Source organism: Excalfactoria chinensis, chromosome 3 (assembly GCF_039878825.1).
Source record: "Excalfactoria chinensis isolate bCotChi1 chromosome 3, bCotChi1.hap2, whole genome shotgun sequence".
Lineage (NCBI taxonomy): Eukaryota > Metazoa > Chordata > Aves > Galliformes > Phasianidae > Excalfactoria > Excalfactoria chinensis.
Window position 1 is genome coordinate 65,843,757 of NC_092827.1, and position 22,008 is coordinate 65,865,764.

Consider the following 22,008-nt stretch of genomic DNA (forward strand, 5'->3'; position numbering starts at 1 on the left):
AAAAATGCAGTAAAAACGGTTTGTTTCAGGAAGTCAGGGGAAGTCAAAGTGAAGAAATAAGAAAATCTCTCTACGTGCTTCCCGAAAGGGAGAAAAGCGCTAAACTGCCAGGAGGGAGCTTTCACCTGGCGCAGACTGCGTGCGGAGCAACCTGCAGCTGCTCGGGGTGTTCCGCTCCGTGCGAGCAGCGCCCGCTGCCCTCCGTGTGTGCATGTGCGTGTGCGAGCGCGTGTGCGTGTGTCACCCCCGGCGGCCCCGCGCCCTCCCACGGGCTCCGCTACCGGGTGTCCCTGGTAGGGGTCGGGGCTCAGCCCCCCCGGCCCGCGCTGCTCGGATTTGTGCGTGGTGCTGCAGGAGGAGGCGGGGGAGAACGAGCCCCACTGAGGTAGAGGGGGGGCAAGTCGGCGCCCCCCGGAGCATCGGGGAGGGTTAACCCGCGAGGTCTGGGAGGAGAAAGCGGAGGCCGGGCTGGGCAGGGGGAGGATAAGAGGAAAAGGGAACGAGCGTTTCGGCGTGGTCGCACACCGCCAGCCCCGCCGCAGCGGCAGTGCCTTCCCCTCGCAGGCGGCGGACAGCGGTGGGGAGGTGTGGGAGGGTCCAGCTTTCCCCCCCCCACACCCCTCCAGCTTCTTTACCTCCTCTTCCCCCGCTGCTGGGTGGACGCAGCCGGAGGGGGGAAAGGGCGGCCCGGAGGCGCGGAGCCTCGGGGGAGGAGGAGGTAGGGAGCATCTCCGAGCTGCTGCTCCCTGCCCGGCAGACGCGGAGAGGGGGAAAACTGCCGGCTGCGCGCCCGGCCCCGAGCTTCAAGGGGTGGGGGCTAAAAACTAGAAAAGGACCTGAGCGGGGACCTCCCAGCCGGAGAGCGGGCGTCGGGGGGAGCGACATCCCGGGGAGAGTCCCCCTCTTTCGCTTCCCGGAGCCGCTGCCCGCCGCCGCCCCAGGATGTGGGTGCCGCTACTGCTGCTGCTGCCCGAGCTGCTCCCCGCTGTGCCGGCCCAGAAGCTCTCCGCACTCACGGTAAGGCCGCCAGCCGCTCCGGCCACGGGGCGCACCTGAGCCGGCGGCCGCCGCTGCCCCGGCACGGAGGGACCCATCCGCCCCGCCCGGCTCCCCCTCCTTGCAGCGGGCACCGCGCTTCTGCCAGGGGAGCGCGGCCCTTGGGAGCCCAGTGGAAGTTTCCTGTGGGTCTCCGCAGAGTTTCGGGCCAAAGTTTATGCCCGTGGTGCCGCTTCTCTTTCCCCAGAGGGGAAGAGCGCTGCAGTGAGGTCTGCTTGTGGACCGCCTTTGGTTGACCGATTTCATTTTATTTTTGCTTATAAAGCGGCTCGAAACAGCCCTCGTTGGCTATTCCAGACTCCATGATGCTAAACATGGAACTCTGCGTGGAGATGGGTGAGCCAATTCATTAGGCTTGCTAAATAAGCCGTAACCACTTCTCCAGCCAAGACCTGAGGTTTGCAGCTAATAGTTCAGTGCAGCCTTCTTGTAGGGCTCACAGTGTTTGCAAAGCTATAATTAATGCAATCTGTAGAAATAAAAACATTTTCCTTAAATGTTTTTAAACAAGTGCTTGAGTAAACATAACGGGCAAGGAGTATCCCTTGGAAGCTGTTTTCTAAGTGTTTTGGTGAAGGCTGTGCCCCTTGGAGTTTATTATGCTGAAGTCACAGGCAGTTGCAAAGTGAAATAAACCCTATTTTTGTCTCGGTCTTTCAGAAAAAAAAAGCCCCAATCCTCTGTAAAATCCTGAGAGCTGTTTTCTTTTTTATCTTTCTTTTCAGTGGGGAGGGGGCGGACAGGGAAAGCTCAAGGAGAAGTTGTGTGTGGGGGGGGTGAGGTGGGGGGGAGGTGGGAGAGGGGGGCAGGCTGAGCTGCTCATACCTGAAATTCTTCAGAGGAAGTTTTGCCTTCTCATCTTGGTAGACTGCTTTTTTCTTTTTCTTTTTTTTTGTTCCTGTTTTGCAATGATTTGGAGATTAGAATCTGACAGTCGCAAACCTGGAAGGAATGAGTTTGCTCCGTGGATTTTAGAGCGTGTGACATTTCCAGCTGAGGGACAGAGAAAGCGCAGTGATTTTTTTTTCCCTCTTTTAAAGCACCTCATTTGCAGCACCCGTGGGCCCTCAGGTGGTACCTTATTCCAGTTAACAGGGTAACGCTGTAATTTAATTCCAAGTTCACTTCCACAAACGTGTAAAAGAAGTTTGTGAGAGACTACGTGTTATGTTATTACTAAAATGCCTTTTAAATGTTCTGAATATTAGCATAGAAGTGAACTAGAAACGCTGAATTTGCCCAAATGTAAAATAGGAGTGATGGTGGCCGTTACATCACTTACTAATGATCCCTGAATGAAATGACACCAGAGCCTCTCCACGTGTGTCTGTAGGGCTCTGATGAATGTTAATTGTTGTTCAGTGGGTGGCTGCCTGCCTCCTTAAAGCTGGAATAAAAGGAATAAAAGGAATAAAAATCTGGCTGAGGGCACTTAGGAAAACCCTTTAAAAATTAAATGGCATCAACTCATGTGGATGTGTTTGACATCAGCTGATGCAGAGTTGTCTACATCCTCTCTGTTCCCCCTCTCGCCCAGCCAGAGTGTGCATCACTCATTTCTGCACCTTACATTAGTGTGTGTCTCTATGAACCATGATCAGAGAAGTCAGTACTGGTGGAATCCCCAACCCCCTGCTACCAAAGAGGCATTGATGCTAGAGGATTTAAGCTTTCAGTTTGAGCAAAAGCCAAACATAGGAAGAGCAGGACACATTGGCATTGGGCTGCAGTGACCCCATGCTGATCTTCCTTCTGGCTGTGCTCTTCTTACAGAGATGGCCAGCTCATACAAGTAGCAGTGTATGTTATGAATCCTTCCATAAAACGGGTAATGAGCCGACAGACACCCGTGGTAAGAAAACAGTACATACACGCTCGTGCACACATACTCTGCACTTCTTGCAAGACTAAACTTTGAGTTCTGGTGGCACGAGGCAGGTTTACTTTCCGCCATGTGTGTACTTCCCTGTTTAAACAAAACCAAACCAACAACACTGTAACAGCAACAAGTACCATCACTAAATCATTCTTCACTCCCACAGTCATTTTGCTTATAGCTCACAGGCTTCCCACACATTTCTCAGATATTCGCTAGTGAGATCTGCACAGTTATAGCGAAAACCAAACCCAGGCCGTGTAGGAACAACAGGGAAATGTATGACTTCCTTTTCACCTGCTGTGCCCTTATTTAATGATAGAGAACTACTTTTCTGTGCATCGGATTAAGTTTCCACCCCCTATTTGTGGCTGGAAGAATTAGAAAGAAAAATAACCAGATGCCATAGGGACAGAACACTTCCCCGTGTCTTGTCCCCTCTGTCTGGATGAGAGTTTCATGAAAACTGCAGGATGATTATAGGGAAGGTTGTGCCTATCCCCAGCGATAGCACTCTGTGAGGGCTATGTGGCTTGCCAGGTGGTGGCAGTAACAGCAGAGGCACAATTTCCTTAACCACAGTGGTAAATCTGCCATAAGATGAACTATAGCAACCTTGTGATAGTACAGTTCATGTTTCATCTAGCAAGAGTTACTTTAATGAGGCTCCTGGCATCAGTGTCATTCTTTCAGAAGCTGGCTGTATGAATCACATTTATGTATTTATTATTGCCTACAGCTCTGGGTTCTGAGAGACAAACTGGGTGATGGCTGGGCAGGGAGGGCACCAGCACCTGTCCTTATGTTTTTAATTTGGCAAAACAACTTTCGGAGCTGTTTTAGCCTGATGTCTGTGCTAGCTCCAGAAGTAGAGCAAGTGTATTAGGCCTGTATCCTTGTTTAATTAGGAATAATGTTTTTGTATTAGATTTCCCTCAAGAAGGAAAAAAGGTCACGTGTGAATGCAGGTTCACAGAGAGCGATGAGCATATGGCTCCCTACAACTCTGATAATAGCCATCAGGTCGGTGTTTGGCAGACAGATCTATCTAAGTAGTCAGCAGGTAGCTGCATTAGTCAGTCTAGAATATGGTCCTTAGGTCCTCATGGCTACATCCAAAATGAGTGAATGATGTGTTCCTCTCTGACCAAACTGTGAACTCAGACAGAACATGCTTGGTTCCCCATCTGTGTGCCAGAGCAAAGGAGAAGCATGAAGGAAGAGCTGAATTGTTCTGGGGAAGCCAAGATATGCACCAGGGTCTAGGAGTTTTTAAGTATTTGTGGGTTCACTGGCTTAGACATAGCCCAAAGCTACTTGAAACTTGTAGCAATCTTGGCCTCTTGCGGTCAAAAATTACTCTTAGCTAAAGTTGCTCCTGGACTTGTCTCCTGTGTAGAAGCATATTGCAGAAATAGGCACAGTGGGGGGAAACATGATATTCCAGTTCTCAATTACTAACTGAGCCACAGGGATGGATGGCGGGAGGGGAGCATTATTTAGTATTCTACTTATTATTTCAAATAAACAAACATTGGCAACAGAACAATGACTTTCGTTTTGGGAAGGTAGACTGGGAGTTGTCTCATAAGGAACTGTGAGATTTGGAGGGACTGTAGCCAATTTGGCTGCTCCTGTTTTTAGCTCCCCTTGTGTCAAATAATAATGTAAGACATTATTAACTTCCACAAAATATCTTCACTGCTACCTTGTTTATGGAAAGGCAGGTAATAGTCTGGAATTCTTGTAGCGCACTGTTGGAATGCTTTTTCAATTCTGCTCTACGATACGCACCTCTTCTTTCTGGGTGTGGAAAACTGGGGATAGCTGAGCCTTATTGGCATATTGCAACAGTGTAATATGTGAGGTTATAGGTACTTTTGCTTTGAAACACAGTGTTTTGAAGAAAGTATAAGTTTAAGATCACCATGTTTATCTCCACACTTAGTTTGGCATTGTTTTGCTGTGTTTTTGGAACCATCGGTTTAGCTTTTATCTCAGTTACTGTGCTGTGTGTGTGCATGTGCTTGTACAAACAATGGGACACAAGTGTTTCTTATTTTAAAATCTTGATGACTTGTAACTTACCACAAACTATTTAATGTTATGCTTTCAAAGCCGTGCTGAACCACGTGTCTGTCTCTATATAATATTGATCTTAGACCTTACGAAAGAAGAAAGTTTGCTTGAAATCACATCTCAAAATGAGCACCTCTGCCTGTTAAAAGTTTCTTTAATCAGAGACTGAATATTTCAGGGAATAATTATTTTCTTTTTCTCCCCTGCCACATACTTTGTGAGTATTCAATAGTATTTAATGCCCTGGATAGCTTCTACAACACTCACTAGTATAGGATGGACCACTAAGGTAGTTCAGTAAAGGGAAGCTAAACACAATCAAAGCTTTCCAAGTTAAGGACCCGTTTGGATGGCGCCTGCAAACCCAAACATTTGGAAAAATTACTCTAATTTTGACTCAAAAAACCAAGACCATAAATAAGACTGTAAGTGGCTCCAGATCCTAATAGCATTGTTACTGCAAATGGGCATTGGTACAATCAAGGATACATCAGCTCTGAAAATAAAGCACTTTTAACAATGCCTTCTTGCTATAAATTCTCTCTCAAGACACTTCTTATTAAAGAAACAAACCCAAAACCTGTGAGGATTTATTATTGAAAGAGTCAGTGAAACCTTTGATCAGCTGTTAAAAATAATATTTCTGCATGCAGCCAACATAAACTGTACCTCATTATATTGAATATATAATCGAGATGGCAAATCAACCTCACACCTGGAAGATTTTAAAGCTAGAAGCAAAGAGTAGAAGTGGTTGTCAATAGGGAAGGAAGAGCAGGACAAAGGAAACAGAAAGAGGTAAATCACACATGCTTTGGCCAGTTGTGAAATTTTCATCCTTCCACTGTTGCCCACTGAATACCTTGAAGAACAGCTATGATTATTCCTTGAAAGCTTTGGGTTTGGTTTGCTTTGAGAAGCCTCTGTAGGTTTAGCTGCTATCCAAAACCTATCCGAACTCTGTTGGTTTGGAAATCAGGCTACAAGACTTTTCAAGATCTGGCTCGCTCAGGACTTTGCTAGCGTTTCCACTTCTTCAGCCAGACCAGACTTACCACAGGCGGCAGCCATTTTCACGGTATTTTGGTACTTCCATTTCCTGTCGGGCCTGAGACCAGGAAGTGCAGAGGCGCCTGAAAGTTAAAAAAACTGAGTAAGAAAGGTTGGAGATCAAAGATCTATTTTTGAGCAGCAAATGGAGGTTTGAGTTTGGTTCGGGAGTGGCATTTTTATCTGAACAAATTCCTGCAATCTTTGGGAAGCTGTGTAGTGGGGTTAGATTTTGCTAAGGACACAGAGCTTTCCAAATCTGCTTGTTTACTTCAGGATCAAACCCCACATGTTTCTAAATATTCTGTGAAGGAAATACTTTGGGTTATTCCAGTGTTATGTTTGGAGGTAGAGTTCTATAAAGTTCAGATGCCAGATTGACAATGCTGGCCATGTCACTGTGCAAATGTTCTCCAGAAAGACTATCAAAATTGTTTTTGAGTGTACAAGTACTGCCCTCCCCTTCTCTTCCTCTCTGCTATGCTCTACAATCAAACTCTCGTGACACTTGTTGTTTTGATCTTGATGGCCCCACATGTTCTCATGGGGCATGCTTCTGTTGACATTTCTCTATCAAATTCTGGCTAGTAATCAATACACGCTGCATTCATTTTTATCTGCTGTGATAGATTAGACACTTTCGACTGTAACTCTGTCTGGAACCCTGAAAAGAGGAATTGCATCAGGAAAAAAAATGCAGTTTACAAAGTGCTGATCTTACAGAGAGTATTTGATACCAAAGGAAAAGGAAGGGTAATTTAAGATGTAGAAAAAAAATTGTCCATAGGCAATGCTTGTTAATTGCCTTCAGGAAAAGAAAGATGACTGTGCAGAATAGAGCCGGTGTAGCATAAGTAACTGTGAAGTTCTTCCTGCACTATTTCAATTTTTGTCCAGTTGTCTTATCTATGCAGGGAATTGTGCTGAATTACAGTCTTTGGTGTAGCGTGATGGTGTGCGTAGAAAGCAAGAACTCTGGTTATGGCAAGGTGAAAGCCACCCTAGAGTGTACTGACTGGGATTTCAGCTGATGAGGTAACATCTGGTAGCAGATGGTTTCTTAATATTACTGTATTAAATTATGAATTGTCTTCAAAAAAGCAACATTAACACATTGTCATGCCTTAACACGAACCCAGGGAAATAAGTTTATGTGGAGTCAGTTTTGCAAACTGACGTTTTAGCCAGTCTTGGCAGAAGAAATTGCCTTGATGAGTTAGTAACTGCCCTTCAGTGATTTTTTTTCCCCCTTTCTAATTTATTAGCTTTCAGAAATGACCAGTAAGCATTTCATCAGCTGCTGAAAATCCAGGCTAATAGAGAATACATCCTAGACTTCTTGTCAGGACAGAGAGAGAAAACATTTCCTGAAGGCGATCCATTCCAGCTCTCTCCCTGGCTTTCTCAATGTGCTGCTAGAAAACTCACTCAAGAGTGTTTACCTCAACCGTATCCAAACCTGCCTTTTTTTCTTCGTTTACTTTGGACTGCTTATTCTGTCATCTTCTGAGACACCAAGTAAAGATCCTTTCTTCTTTTGTGTTACCTTAAATTTGTTCAGGGGATGTAATAATATACTTGCCTGGTTTTAGGTGTTCATTTTCAAACTGCATACAAATTAGCTGTCACAGATATGCCATAAATCTTCAACTCTATCCTAGAGCACCTAAAGAGTACTTACTTGAAAACAAAGAAGAATTCCACTGCTCTGGAATGCTCTTTATTTATGTCAAGCCTGCATGCTGTATTTTACAGATCCTTAGGATACAATTACTGCTATAAAGTGCTCAGAGTCTTTTGTTGGGGCTACATTTCTCATACGTTTATCACTATTCTGACTTGTGTTCAGTATTAAAGCGAGATACTGTCAGTGAATGAGCACATAAATAGTCTGGAGAGGTTGGTACATTTTTCAAAATGAAAGTAATGGCAGATAAAAAATCATTTTAATGATAATCAGGATGGACTCACTGTGATCCACATAGCAAGCCGTGGTGCAGAGAAAGCCAACAGATTGTGAGCATGTGTGGTTGTCAGGGAGGGAAGGCAATGACTCAGTTTCATTATCTTTCTCCTGCTCTTATCCATTGTAAAGCAGAGGAATGGTGGAGTATAATCTGAGTACAAGAGTCTGCCATTGAGTCTCATTAGTTCTTTAAAGGAGTGTGAGAAGGAAGGGTGACATTCTGGTGGGTACACAAGGTATTTAACAATATTTTAACCATAATTTGACTATATGAACAGAAATGCTATTAAACCAGACCATTTGATTTACAGTATTAGAGAGCAGAAAGCATGTGATCTGCCTGGGATCTAGATCATGTGATCTAGAGAATTTATTCCCAAACCTTTCTCTTTGCTGGGTGATGCTATTTACAGCGGCAGGAGGTTTTGCCATTGGCCGTGGCATCTTTCTATTGATGGAAGAGGTTAGACTCAGGGACTCCTTTCTGGAGAATACAGGGGAGAGACACAGAGGTGGCGGCACACCAAAAGGGTGGTGCTATTAAAATGAGAGAATCTCATTTCAGTGAGGCTATTGGGCACATGAAGTGCTTCCTGCCATGCACTTGCCTTTCTCCTGACTTTATACAAGCATAGAAAATGCACTGGATTCATATTTGGAACTGGGAGGCAGATTTGGTGCTCTTAAAAAGAGAGTAACCATCAGAGCTAGGCATTCTAAGGACATAGGGAGAACAGCTTCCACAGTGACTGAGTCAGTTGGCCCAGTTAGTGTATGTATCTTCATGGCTATCTGCTTAGGTGAGGAATTACTCAATGCATTTAATTGCAATCTTTTAAACATTTCTAATTTCCTCTAGCATCTGCAGGAATACCACATAGTTCAGCCAAAGTGAAAGCTCTGCAGGGTTGCATTTGTCAAGTTCTGCTGTCATTGTGGGCCACATTTTAATGCCAGTAGTGCTGTATAGCACTGCTCAGAGGGAGCCATCATGTGGACTGCTGTCTGCTTGAGTGAAAAATCACCAAGACGTTGTTTTTTGAAGTCACAATTGCTATTGAAACAAATTAGTGAAACCTGGCACCAAAGTTGGTAGCTGAGTATAGCACAAATTCTAAAGATGCCTTTATCCCCACATTAGGGTACAGGTACAAAAAAAAGAAGATTGCCAGATAAGGAACTACAGAAGACTAATTTCACTTATATTTATTTGTTTAGTCAGTTGTCTCTGGTCTATTGGATGTATGACTTTCTGGAAGCAGGCATCAAAGATATGAGAGACTTTAGATAGAAAGGAGAGAGTGAGTTTATACACATCTTTCTCCACTTCTCCTGTCCTTTCCATTGCAAATACAGCCCAGTGGCAATGCTTTTTCAGCCTTCCACGGGGGCAGGAAGGTCACCTCTCTTCTTCAATGGCACTTTCGGGATCCACCACCGGAGGGAGTGCAAGAGCAACACGGTCTCCTCCGTCCCCACTGGAAAGGGATGAAAAAAGTAGAAACAAGTATTTTTCGTGCCATCTGCCTGTGTCTGGAAGGGGCTTACAATCAGGTAACCTTCATTTGTGTTAGCACTTGTCACTCAGTTGCCCATCAGGCAGGACCTCGAATGAGAAAAATCTCAACAAAAGATATTAAAAGGTAGAATTCAGATCGATGAAAAGAAAGTGTCTTTAGTGTGGGAGCTCAAAATAGGCAGGTGTGAATGAGAGCAGAAACGTGGCCTAAAACACATACAGCTCTCTACTCCAGGAAGGTTATAGCCTATAGAAAGAGTATGCCCTCTTCATTTCATTGCATGGACCTATATGATTTCTTCTTGCAGCATTTACCAACAAGAATTCTTACAAACAAGATAAAAGAAAGTGGAAAACTTATTTTCCACATTGTATTTAATAGGGTTAAGTTTCAGAGTCCATCCTCCTGGGAAAGCAGATTTCAAGCATGTCAGTTTTTTGATGAATTTCAGCCTGAGTGGATTTAGTTGCAAATCTGAACTTTGTACAGGAGGTTTTATCTTTCCATCTTTTTTCCTCCTTGAAAGACTTCATAAATTACATTTCTGAGAGGAAGGGAAAGAATTTTTGAAAGGGGTGTTCATTTGGCAAATTGCTCTTCTGTTTAAGTTTCTCCTTTTCAGGTGCTGAACGACTCCCAGAGCATAAGTTCTGTCACTGCTTGGTAATGGAATTTCATTAGTTTGCAGTAAAATAACAGGGCAATATTCATGCACTGATAGCTGATTTATTTGTGAAGGGAAGAAGGCAAAAAATCAAAGGAGTGAAATATATTTATTTGTGTGCTCTTACTGCTGTAATTTCCTCCATTGCAGAATGGGTATTCCATGCTGCAGTTCTGAAATGACAGTGCTGCCCTCACTAAATGCAAAACCAGGGAAGGCAGAAGGAAGCAAGAGAGCCAAATCCGAGTTTTTCTGACTAGATGCCCAAGTCAGACCTGACACCAAAATGGAATGTCACTAATGTTATTGATAAAGACTGCTTTTATGCATCCAGGTGGCTGGTGAGAAACCCACAGAAGCACAGCAAATAGCAGTGCTGGTTTGTTAAAGTGGTCATGGCCAAAGGGGATCTGCAGTGTGCAAAGGGCCAAGTGTCATCTGCATGGTATTTCCTGACTTGAGAGAGCTTAGTGTTTGAACCTTATCACTGCCCTAAAGCTGGGGTTCTCAAGCTGTGATATGTTTCATTTCATGGTGCAAAACGGTTTCTCCCCTAAAGGAGAAAAAGACCCCAATCAATGCAGCCTGCTCTCCTAAAAAGAATAAAGGGACTGTTTGGGTGCCTCTTCCTATTTGCACAGTTATCTCAGCATGGAGTTGATATTCATTGCCTCTTACTAGCTTTTCTCGAGAGAGGAAAGAACATGGGACTTGCACAAGATGTTTCCATCTTGTGGATCCAGACCAAAGAGCTGAGAGCTGTTTTTGCTGCCACTCCAACTAGTGACTGTGTTCTCTTCTATAAGCACTAACATCAAGAATTTTTGATGGGAAGCCTTACCCAAAATCTCTCTTGACAACCTCAGAGAACTGTCAAGTATTATCAAGGAGCACAGATCTTCTTCTGTATGATACCTGGGGGTTTGACATGTTTTCTGTCCACTGCAGTAAATTCCCTAGATTGCCATCTCCTAACTTAAGACTATCCATGTCAGTCATACGTGTGTATGGAGGTGTGCTCTACATATACTCCCATTAAATGCTTTTCTTCCTTTTGTTTTCCAGGGGTGACTGGAAAGCCCCAGTAAGGACCTGAAGTTACACTGGGCTAAATAACCAGAAATTCAGATTTATTTTTTCCCCCTGAAGTTTATTAAGTTGATCTGAACAGTTTGATCTAAAACTTTTCTGTTTGTTTTGGTCTAGGAGAGGGGAGGACGCTTAGAGGTCTAGTGTTAGCTTTCATTTGACAAGTCTTCTCACTTGTTAGGCTTTGACCATGTTGGGGATGCTGAAGTTCACCTGTGTTTGATAGCTGGTAAATTTTGGATTTAGCTGAAAACTGAAAGGAATGCCATCTGCCTTCACATTTCATATCAGGTCCATTTCAGGATTTGCCTCAGGCAATAATTGGTTTTATTTTAGAAGCTCTCTTGACTATTATCCTGAACTATGTGAGAACAGAAAGAGCTTATTTTTTTTCTTTTTCTCCTTGAATTTCTAATTATTACCAGAGCAAAAAAAAAAGTTGCACTGTTTTTCTTCTTGACACCAAGTAAATCATTTCTTTAAAAATCCTATTCTGAATCTTTCCTCAAACCTGGGGCTCAGGAAACTCCAAAGTGAGACTCATCTTAGAACAGTATGAGGAAATCACACAAGTAAAACAAGTAAGGAGCAACCAGAAGTGTTCACTGAAATTAGGTGGTTACAAATAAGACTATTTGGATGTAAAAACTCATTATTTTCAGCTGACAGCAATTAAACCAGTGTCAGAGATGGAATGAAATTCCCTCAAGGGAGCCTTGTATGAATGAGACAGTTAAGCATTAGAAAGAGTGTGTATGACAGATGGAAAAGCTTGAGAGAAATGACAAGTCTATCAAAGCTGATGGGGGTCACAGTTCATATTCTACAGTTATTTTGTGGTATGCAGGATGTCTCTCAAAAGAGCCCTGCAGCTCTCCACTGTCAGCAACAGCAAAGCAGGTGTGCACGTGTGTCTGAGAGGCAGAAATAGATGCTTTCTGTTTTGCATGCCTGATCTTTCTTTCTTTTTCTTCTTTTCTTTTTTCTTTTTCTTTTGAATGTACATCAACACCCTTTAAAACCTTGCCTTTATTTTTTTTTTCAACACTTCTTGTTTTGCTAAAATTCTGCAGTTTAGGGGAGTGCCATTTGGAAGTTGTTAACAAAGTAGAATTGCAACTGATTACTTAATTTCATATCAGTCCTTTGTGACTGTAGAGTAGCCAGAGGGCTGTGTGTGTCATATGCGCACATTCTGAGTCCTGCCCTTTTAAAAAGGGGTGGGATGTCTGCCAGGTGTCTGCAAAACAGTTCAAAGAGTGGAGAGGCATGGATGAAGGGGAATGAGACAGTTTGCCCCTGGTATGCCAGCTTGAGAGAACAGAAATGATTCTGCCTCATCACGTTGCACTCCTTCAGAGTTAAAAGGAGGGTCTCAGCTGCAGCTTTTGTTCTGACCCTCAGGAATCTCAGTTTGCTCTCGTACACCCTCATATGACTTGAAAAGCAGCAGTATCTGAGACAAGCTTCTGACAGAAGTTAGAGTTCCCTGATCATGTCATCTGTGTCATAGATAGAGGAGCTGCAGGTGCAGCAGTACATGAGTGCCATAGAGTTTGTACAGTAAGAATTCAAATCTTCCAAAATCCTAATAGAGGACATGGCCAAACTTCTCCACTAGATCCTCTTAATTCCAATGGGAGTTTGAGCTGGGCAAAGTTGGACTTGTGCTTGTCCTCTTTGTAAGAAGGAAAACTCTTGAAAGGAATGAGGGAGAATAAACCTGACTGCGGATTTCCCATACAAGGACTGAGGAAAGTGGAGGTGGTTGCAATACTGCATGTTTGGATGTGATAAAATCTCTGTCAGTACATGTCTGCATAGTGGGGCTGTTCATATCTATGTCCCTTGAAGAAAACAGGAATAGCTTTCTGTATGTACAGGTAGAAGAGTGATCAGCAGAAGTGGACATAAACTGTACAAAGAGATGGCACAAAATCACCCCTCCTGATTCTGTTATTCAACTACTAATGTGTATAGGAAACTGGTAATCACAGCCTGAACCTCTGATTAATCAACTGAGGCAAGTGTCAGGTCAGCTGTGGCAGCACAGGTGAAGGTAATTCAACTGTGCTCCCGGAAGGGGTGGAGCTTGAATCCACCTCTCCTAGACTTCATTTAAGGGCTGACCACCACTAAGGCATCTCTTTTGAGATTGTTCCTTTGTGGAGTTGGATAACCAGCCTCAGCATTTCCTAGCTAGACTGAAGACACCTGTACTGGTGAGTTTTTCCTATAAGTAACATTTGGATATCTATTACCACCATCCTTATGTTATTTCTACCTTACATGATGTTTAATCTCTTGAGGAAGCTTTGTTGTAAGAACTGTTTCTTACATTTTGACAGTTGCACGTGACTGTAGAACTTACTACTGAAGCAGTGAAAAGACACTAATTTTGCCATGTAACATCTTACTGTATTGCCTACTTTTTGCTGTGCAGTGTGACTATAGCTCAGTCTGTTGATAAGGTGGAACTAAATCCCACATCCCACAAAGCCATTATTACAATGCCAATCCAATGTTTTTGGTGAAAATCACAGTTTTGATCTTGGTAGCGAGGGGAGAATATTTTTGGAGATGTGATGGCTATTAAATATTAGTATGACATGCTGTATCCCTGCTCCAAAAACTGGTCAAAGATTGGAAATCCCTGAAGGTGGTGCTGGCAGCATTTCAGGTGGAATAGAACAAGTGATCAGAACCTGGAAGGAGGCATTAATCAGGGTCAGTTGAATGGGAAGCTGTACTCATTCCAAAAGTGTGGGGAGAAAAAAAGCTCAGACTTTTCTTGTTCATTTGTTTTTATAAAGCTCTTCCCTAACAAGCAAACTAGAGGATTATCTCTAATGGTTTCCTATTACTTCAGAGTCATGTGTATTATCTGCGTGTGAAGCTTTGTTAAACTAGAGCTGAGGCAATGTGTGTGTATTGTTCAATGCAATCATTAATAAAAGTTCAGGGAAAGTTTGCAGTGCCAATACCTACTATTAATTCTGACTACGTTATACTGGCAAGCATATTTGGGATGCAGTGTCTTTACAATGCACTTTGTTTTCAGATCTTTCACCTCTATCAGCCCTAAGTCCTGCTGTCCCATGGCCTGAAATCTCATCTGAGCTTGATTAAGATACAAGAATGAGGCTCCTCTTGAGCAAGGGTATTTACCTGATTCTGCCTTAGCTCAGAATCTGCCTTGTTATCCAGAAGTGTTTGTGTATTGTGGTAAAACAACTATTGTGGATTATATGTGAGAGCATGCAACATGGGATTTTGTATTTTCAACAGCTAGCTTCTGTCTTAGTAACTGCATGATGCATGAAACTGGTTAATGCTATTATTTCAGTTAATGTGACCCATATTCCCTCATGTCCATTAACTTGAAGCTGTGAATGGTGTTGTAAAATGAAAGGATGGTTTTTCAGTGTGTGGGTCACTTGCATTGCTGTTACAGTACATTGATCAAGATTTTAGGCTTTCTCAAGCTTAGAGATCTCTGCTGCTCACCATTTCTCAAACAGCTGTTGAATGTGTGTTGTCTCCCAAATAGGCTTTTTTCTTCATCGCACTTCTCATGTCAAAGGTGAACACCACTTCACTATTGCTGTTTCATTTTCCAAATTGCATTAGAACCTGTGCTGTGGGAATCCATTTAACTGTTATGGCATTGTTCATATACACTGTAACTTGAATCAAACAGTTGGCAGATTTAGCTTGATGGGCTGTGAATCCAGATGTTATCCTTCTCCTGCTCATCACCCAATAAAATACATATCCAGGACTTTGTTACCCTGGGGATAATTTATCAGCTTCATTATGGACCCTTTCCTTACCCTAAGGTAAACTGTTGATCTTTCCAGTGGAGGAGTGAAGTTCTGCAGCATATAGTAAGTCATTTTTGGAATGCCTCTGGAGACCATTTCTCCCAGAAATTGTATATTAGGGCTTGGGGGCTACTTCTAAAGCTCTGATAGTAGATACATTGGTGGCAGTGTGCTTACAATGCACCTCAGAACTGAAAGAGACAGGTTTGGTTGTGAAAAATACAGGCAAGTATTTCTGCTTTATTCATTATCTCATTTATCTTGAGGAATTTAACCATCCACTGAGAAATGGCCACAAGTTGCACCAGGGGAGATTTCAGGCTGGATGTTATGAAATACTTCTCTGAGAGAGTGGTCAGGCACTGGAACAGGCTGCTCAGGGAGGTGGTAAGGTCACTATCCTTGGAGTTGTTCAAGAAGCATTTAGCTGTTGTACTGAGGGACATGGTGGGACAGTTGGACTGGATTATTTCAGAGGTCTTTTCCAATCTTGGTGATTCTATGATCCCTGCAATAAATAATTCGTAAAAAGCTACTCAAAGCCAAGAAGACATCAGCTAGAAGATGGGTTGAGAAAGTAGGGAGAATCACATGTATTCAAATATGGGTGCATTTATATTCGAAGGATAAAAAAACAAAGCATAATGTTTTAGTAAATCTTATATACCGGATAGCTATCAATCTCCATGCAGTCTGGAGAAAATGCTCCCCTCTGGCCCATGTCATATATATGCAAGCACAGTCTCACTCTTTAAGAAACAACAAAAAAAAAACCCAACAGTCCACTGTTTTCCTTCTTTTATGAATAGATGGCTTTTTATCATCTGAGATTTCAAAATAATTGTTATCAGTAATAAAACAAGTGGAACCTCTGCTAGCCAATCTGATAAGCTGAATGGCTAAATGTTTTCTTTCACGATAAGAATTGTGTAAGCAAAGCTGCAAGTGATTAAAAACAATATTGGCATTAAAAAGGACTGAACAGTGAAATTCGGGCAATTTTAATAAGTTTTTTTTAAAAGATAATTTGCCTATGAAACATTGCATTTTTAAAGGGAATATTTCTTAACAAACATCTCTTCTGTTTGAAAGTTTATAGAAAACTTGGTGGATGTTATTCACATAATGGGCTTGTGGCATTCTTAAATAGATGGAGAAGCGGTCATTGTAACGTAGTCTAGAAAAGTGCAGTAATGCAAAGAAGACCTGAAGGTTCAGCACAACAAGAGACTGAGGCCCAACAGAACAAGTTGTTGGTTGTTTCTACTATATTCCTGACCAGGCATATTAAAATAGTCACAGAGAGCTGCAGATTTACTTCTGTAGCAATAAGGAAGAAAAAATTACAGTCATGTAACAATCACCAGAGACAATCCCTTATGGATTAAAATCGTGCTTACAGTCTTTTTTCCTTTTTTAATCTGTTCCACACTCACAGTCTTCTTTGCATGGCAGATAAGATCATCTATAAGTGTTTAAGGATGTGATTTTTGGGGATGTCTCCAGATATCCATTCTTCAAATATGCCTTTGAAAAATCCCAAGCTATTTCATTTATGCATATATATTTTTTTAAAGCTATCTTTGGTATTATAGAGGAAAACAGTTTTTCAGATTGCTGGTCTCATTGGTTAAAAACCAGTTTATTTAGAATTTTTATCACTTGCACCATCTTAGTGTCACAGTGACCTTCCTGATATAAAAATCTTTAGTGTCAAAATAATACAATTTTACAACTGTCTTCTCTAACAATCCTAATGAAATAGTGTCAAAACATCCCTATATCACAGTCTAAACACATTTGAGTCCAAAAAATTAACACATGCAAGGCTTCTTTTTTTTCTTCTTGTATTATTCAATTAAAAATGAGTTCTCCTTCCCTGGTCCAAAGCAAATTATTACACATTGCCCACAGAGGACCAATTCCTTTCTACTTACACCAGTACAGCTGCCAGAAATCTCTTAATATGGTTTTAAAAAAAAAAAAGAAAAAAGTGATTTAAAAGGCAAGCAGTCTTCAAATGTGAAGCAATGTGAGGACTGGAGAGCAGGAGCCATGAGGGCTTACCATGGGTAGCCAGGGCCTGCCCCACTGCACTGGCCAGAAGCAGAGAGCTGGGGGTACCAGGGTACCCAAGCTGCAGGCACCAGTACCTCCCTGGGGATGGGCTGATGTCAAACTGAGAGAAGTCACATGAACCCAAACGGACTGGCCTTAATGAGGAGCATGCCCTTTCACTGAGATCCAATGTAGTAGTTATATGCTGCAATCTAGAAGGCGCCTGGAAAAATAACTGCCATCTCTGAAGAAGCCCTTCCAGTGAGACATCCCAGCAAGTGGCTTCTAATCTGGAAAAGGGGACAGAAGCCAACTTAGGGCAAGCAGAGGCTAAGCTGTTGTTTGCAGTTTTACAGGACAGAAACTAAGTGCTGATAGAAGTTGGTCAGTGGCAGCATGAAGGCCCCAATAAACCCCCTCAGGATTCTAATTAGTGGTGCATAGTATTGTACATTTCAGGTTTTGTAGCTTTAAATTGCCACGGAATACATGAGCAACTGAGACAGTAAACCTCTGATTTGATCATATATATTATGCTGAAGCTGCTATGATATTCATGAGTCACGAAGAAAGTTGGAGGAGAATCACAAACAAGATGGCAGAATACAAACCTAAGGATCCCAGCATCTCATAGGTCATGAAAATACAGTCCAGAATGTTGGGAGAACCTGGGGAAATAAGTCCCTACAATGTGAGTGTAAAAAGCTGTAAAAAAAAAAAAAAAAAAAAAAAAAAAGGCAATAATCTACATAGAGGACTGTCTTGGAGGGACTGAAACTATGTGTATCCAGCGGTTTTATAGCTAATCCACCAGGATGTCTAGAGAGATATAGTTTTTCTAGGTTCCCACATCATACTGACTATTTTTCACTAGACAGCAATTACTAGACTATTGAGTGCTCACGCTAATATATGTGACATGATAGCATACAGGCACAGTTTCCCCATCCATGATTTCCTCTGGTGTGTGCTGGAGTAAGCTGCAACAGGAAATGAATAAATTGCTTTCCACATTATTTTCCCTGTTCTCCACACCGTATAAGCTGTAAAGTGCAAGCATGCAAAGTGCAAACCTGAGAAAGCATAGATGGGTCTGTGTGCATGCCTGAGTATGTGCATGAATACAAAGAAAGTAGGGTAGGTGATTTATGTTTCCATGTTGCAGAGCTGAGTATTGTGCAAACACTCCTGGCTGACAGGAAGCCATGCAGCTCAGCAAAAAATATGCTATCATGGCACAGGGCCCAAGATGCTGTGGTTTTCAGAGCCATGCAACACTGAGTAAAGATACCTGCCTACATCAGTAATGTGCCCAGTTCTCCACCGGCAGAGATGCCATAGGTTACTATGCTGGAAATCATCAGATAGACTTTTCAGTGTTTTTGAATTTCAGAAGACTAAATGGAATAAACAAGTTGCAGATACATAGCAGACATATGACCTGCCTTCTGATGTTCAGCCCAGAAACGCCTTTGTAAGACCTGTTTTGATGAAGCTGCCTCAAAAGTAATCCTTCTTATTTTATTATGTTGGCCCATGATGTCAGAGGTGGGTGGTGGTGGTACAGCAGTAGATCAGGCATGTTCAGTCTCTGGCCCACCGGCCACATGAAGCCATCCCCTGCCCCCACACCACCATGGAAGTGGCCTCTCTGCCAAGCAGCCTGGCCTAACCATGTATGTGTGCCCACATGGAGAAGTGCGGTGCTGACTGAAGTTATGGCAAACAGTTTTATGTATTGTGATGCATTGGCTATACACAGTCCTATAAGCAGTGAAAAATACACAGCTGTGCTTTCAATTTTGATAAAGGAATTTGAGAACAGGGTTTAAGATCGCTGAAAAAAATCACTTTTTTGGTACGTTTGCAACTCCATGTCAGTTAGAATAAATGGATGACCTGCAGCTTTTCATATAGAATCTACAGAATTGCAGAGAAACATTGAACTCAAAAATTTGATCATGTCTCCATACCAGACTTCTATAGACCCCATCATATGAGAGAGAAATAGCCTGCATTTCACAGTTGCACCTCATTCATGTCACTGCTTTTTGGCAGTACGTACATTTGTGAACAAACGTCTTCAAGGAAGAAGCACAGGAAAAACAAAATTTATCAAAAATCTGTTATGAACACCTTGAGAACTCACTGAGAGTTGCAGCCTCTGCCGTCAAACCAGGCTTATGAGTTCATTTCACAAAAATGGGGTCTCATATCCTGCTAGTTGTAGGGCTTTGTGCTCTTCTTCTGTTTCTTCACACTTCAACAAAAAATATGGAAAAATAAAAGAGATTTTGTTGCTTGTATCCATTAACTGATGTTGAGGGCTGCTCTGAAAGTAATGCCTGCTGTTATATTATGTAGGCCCACAACATCAGAAGCGACTATTGGTGGTATGACAGTAGAAGGGAAACCTTCCCACCAGCAGAGGGGCAGTCTAACAAAATGGCGTCTGACATGGAAGTACATATGAAGGAGAGGGACTTGGTTTCATAATTTGATGAACATTTTCTATTCATCGTTTATCTTTTCATTGACTTGAATGAACTCAAAATTGATTTAAAATAATGGGAAAAAAAACAGTTGTCAAAGGAGTTGTCATTGCTAACTAGCAATTTTTTTTCTGTGTATAAGACCTAATTGGCTTCTTTTGATATATTTCTCTGGGATAAGCATTAGCTTGTGAAATGATTAAAACCTTCAGACAGGATCTACTTGGGAATGATCTACATGGAGGAAAAAACATATCTGTAAGTCCTGTCTGCCTTCACAATAAGTGCATTAATCCTAAGTGATCCATACAGTTCCTTGCTGAGATCCTCTTGAGTACAGAATTTGTCATCTCACTTCAACAGTCTTGCTTTTTAGCATAGCCTACTTAAAGATTTGTCTTCCTTTTTATCTGCACACGCTTTCAGGTAGCATATTAAATAGACTGATTCTTCTTCCAAAAGGAATTAAACCTATTCTCATTCACAGCAGTTCTAATTGAAGGAGATCTACAGCAGCTGTGCACCAGGCCAGCCCTCTCCATGGCTTCTTTATAACAGGTGGTGCCAGAGTGTGGTGTATTAGCCTGGGAGGGAGGTAGGGAAGCTAATGATAGAGATGATGTACAGGGAAGATGATTTTTCTGTGTATGTTTGCTTAAATATGGTGTCAAGTATTGATTTTCTGTTGCTGCTTACTTATGTTGTTGATGGAGGCTGCTCAGGGTACCAGCTCACAAGGTGAGAAACTTCTTGCTGTATGGCTCCTCTTGGTGTCTTGTTACCTTCTTTAATTTCTGAGGCTCTACCTAAAGTTACTGGTGTTGCTGATGGTAGCCTGTAATTTCAGTTCTATCTCTGCAGAAGCTTTGATGCTGTTAATGCTAAGATATAGCTCTTCCTCCTGGCATGTGTTTTCACTAGGATGTTATTGCGTTGGATATTTGTTGTGAACCAGCTTGATTCCTGGTTTTATTCTCCCTTTCTGGGTGACTGAAAGTGTATCTCTTGAGAAAGCTGTGAGGCTTGCTGTAATGGGTGCTGATGGCTTTATTTTCTCCAGGAAAGGAGCCCATCTTCTTACTGCTCCAGAGATAGAAATAACCTGGGCACTGCAGTTCTGAGTAGGAGTAGTCTCTTGTTGCTGTATGCTTTCTGTAGGAGCTGCCTTTATTGGAAGGCCTCCTATGCTGTGAAGTTTGTTTTGGGGTAGGGGTACTGAACCGTCATCCCATCTGTGCTTTTAAGGAGACGTGAAGGATGAGCTGCTGGGCAACATTCTCTGCTATCCTGTTGCCATCACCTTTGTGCCCTTTTTTGTTCATATCAAACATCTTTACCAAGTTCTTTGCCCTGTATGTGTGTGAGATAAGGGTTTAGTTGTGAGGCAGTGAAACAAGCTCCTGGAAGCTGTTGTGAATCTTCATATAGCCGTGAAGGTGTCAGTGTGATGATTGTCTTTGTTTGATGTTGTGTAACGAGTTAGAAGGAGATACTGAAATGCTGCTAAAGGGATGTGGAGAAGAGATACTTAAAGAGAATAGTTTAGAAACACGTCTTCTAAGCTAACTGCCTCTATCAAGCTATTTCTGCTCAGAGGAAGCAGAATCCTGTGGCTTTCTTACAGAACAACTATTTCTCAGTGTCTTTTACAGAGACTGAAATTCTTCAACCTTTCTCTGTTTAGATGATCAGAGGGAAAAGCCCACTGTCTATGGTGAAGTCTGCTAGGGGCAGAATGGAGAAGATAATTTACTAGGCAAATCAGTTCTTAAAATAACATAAGCTAGAAAATCTTTCAGTGAAGTGAAAAGGGCTCCAGAGCAGGACTTCAGAATGAACTTGGTGCCATCTTAGATGCTGTAATATAACCTTGGCCCTCAAAACTTTGCTGATGTTTTCAGAAAGGGGATTTTTCTCTTACCAGTGCTGTGTGGGATTTGTACCACCACTTTGTGGTAGAAGGCCTAAATCTTGGCCTCCTTTCTGAGGATAATGGAGAGAAGAGAATGTTGAAAAGATGTTCCCAAAAGCCACATAACAGAAACAGTGAAAAAGGGAGGGCTGCATCTTGGACAGTTATGTCTCCTCTGTATGTTTACTGTGAGTTCACCTGGAATTCCTAGCTGAAGCTGCTGCTGTGTGCTTAAGTAACACAGTCCTTGTTGAATGTTGGAGTATTCTATGTCAATGAACTTACAGAACGTTTTTTCAAATAGAAACTTGAGTAATTCTGCTGGTTGTTTTAACTCCAGCCCTGCTTTGTGTCTCTTGTGATTAGAAGCTGCTGTACATTAGATAATAGCGGGTAAATCATTCCCTTATATAGCAGCGAAT

The 22,008-nt window shown here is 42.3% G+C and overlaps 1 protein-coding gene across 2 annotated transcripts in view; it reads left to right on the forward strand.

Annotated features, from left to right (window-relative positions):
- The first annotated feature begins 368 nt into the window (after positions 1-368).
- Positions 369-22,008, forward strand: part of SMOC2 (SPARC related modular calcium binding 2) — a 130,359-nt gene continuing 108,719 nt past the window's right edge. For both annotated transcript variants that reach the window (XM_072331894.1, XM_072331895.1), the window contains exon 1: positions 369-1,017. In XM_072331894.1, the coding sequence (XP_072187995.1) occupies positions 943-1,017 (75 nt within the window). In that variant the 5' untranslated portion in view covers positions 369-942. The remainder of the gene's footprint in view (positions 1,018-22,008) is intronic.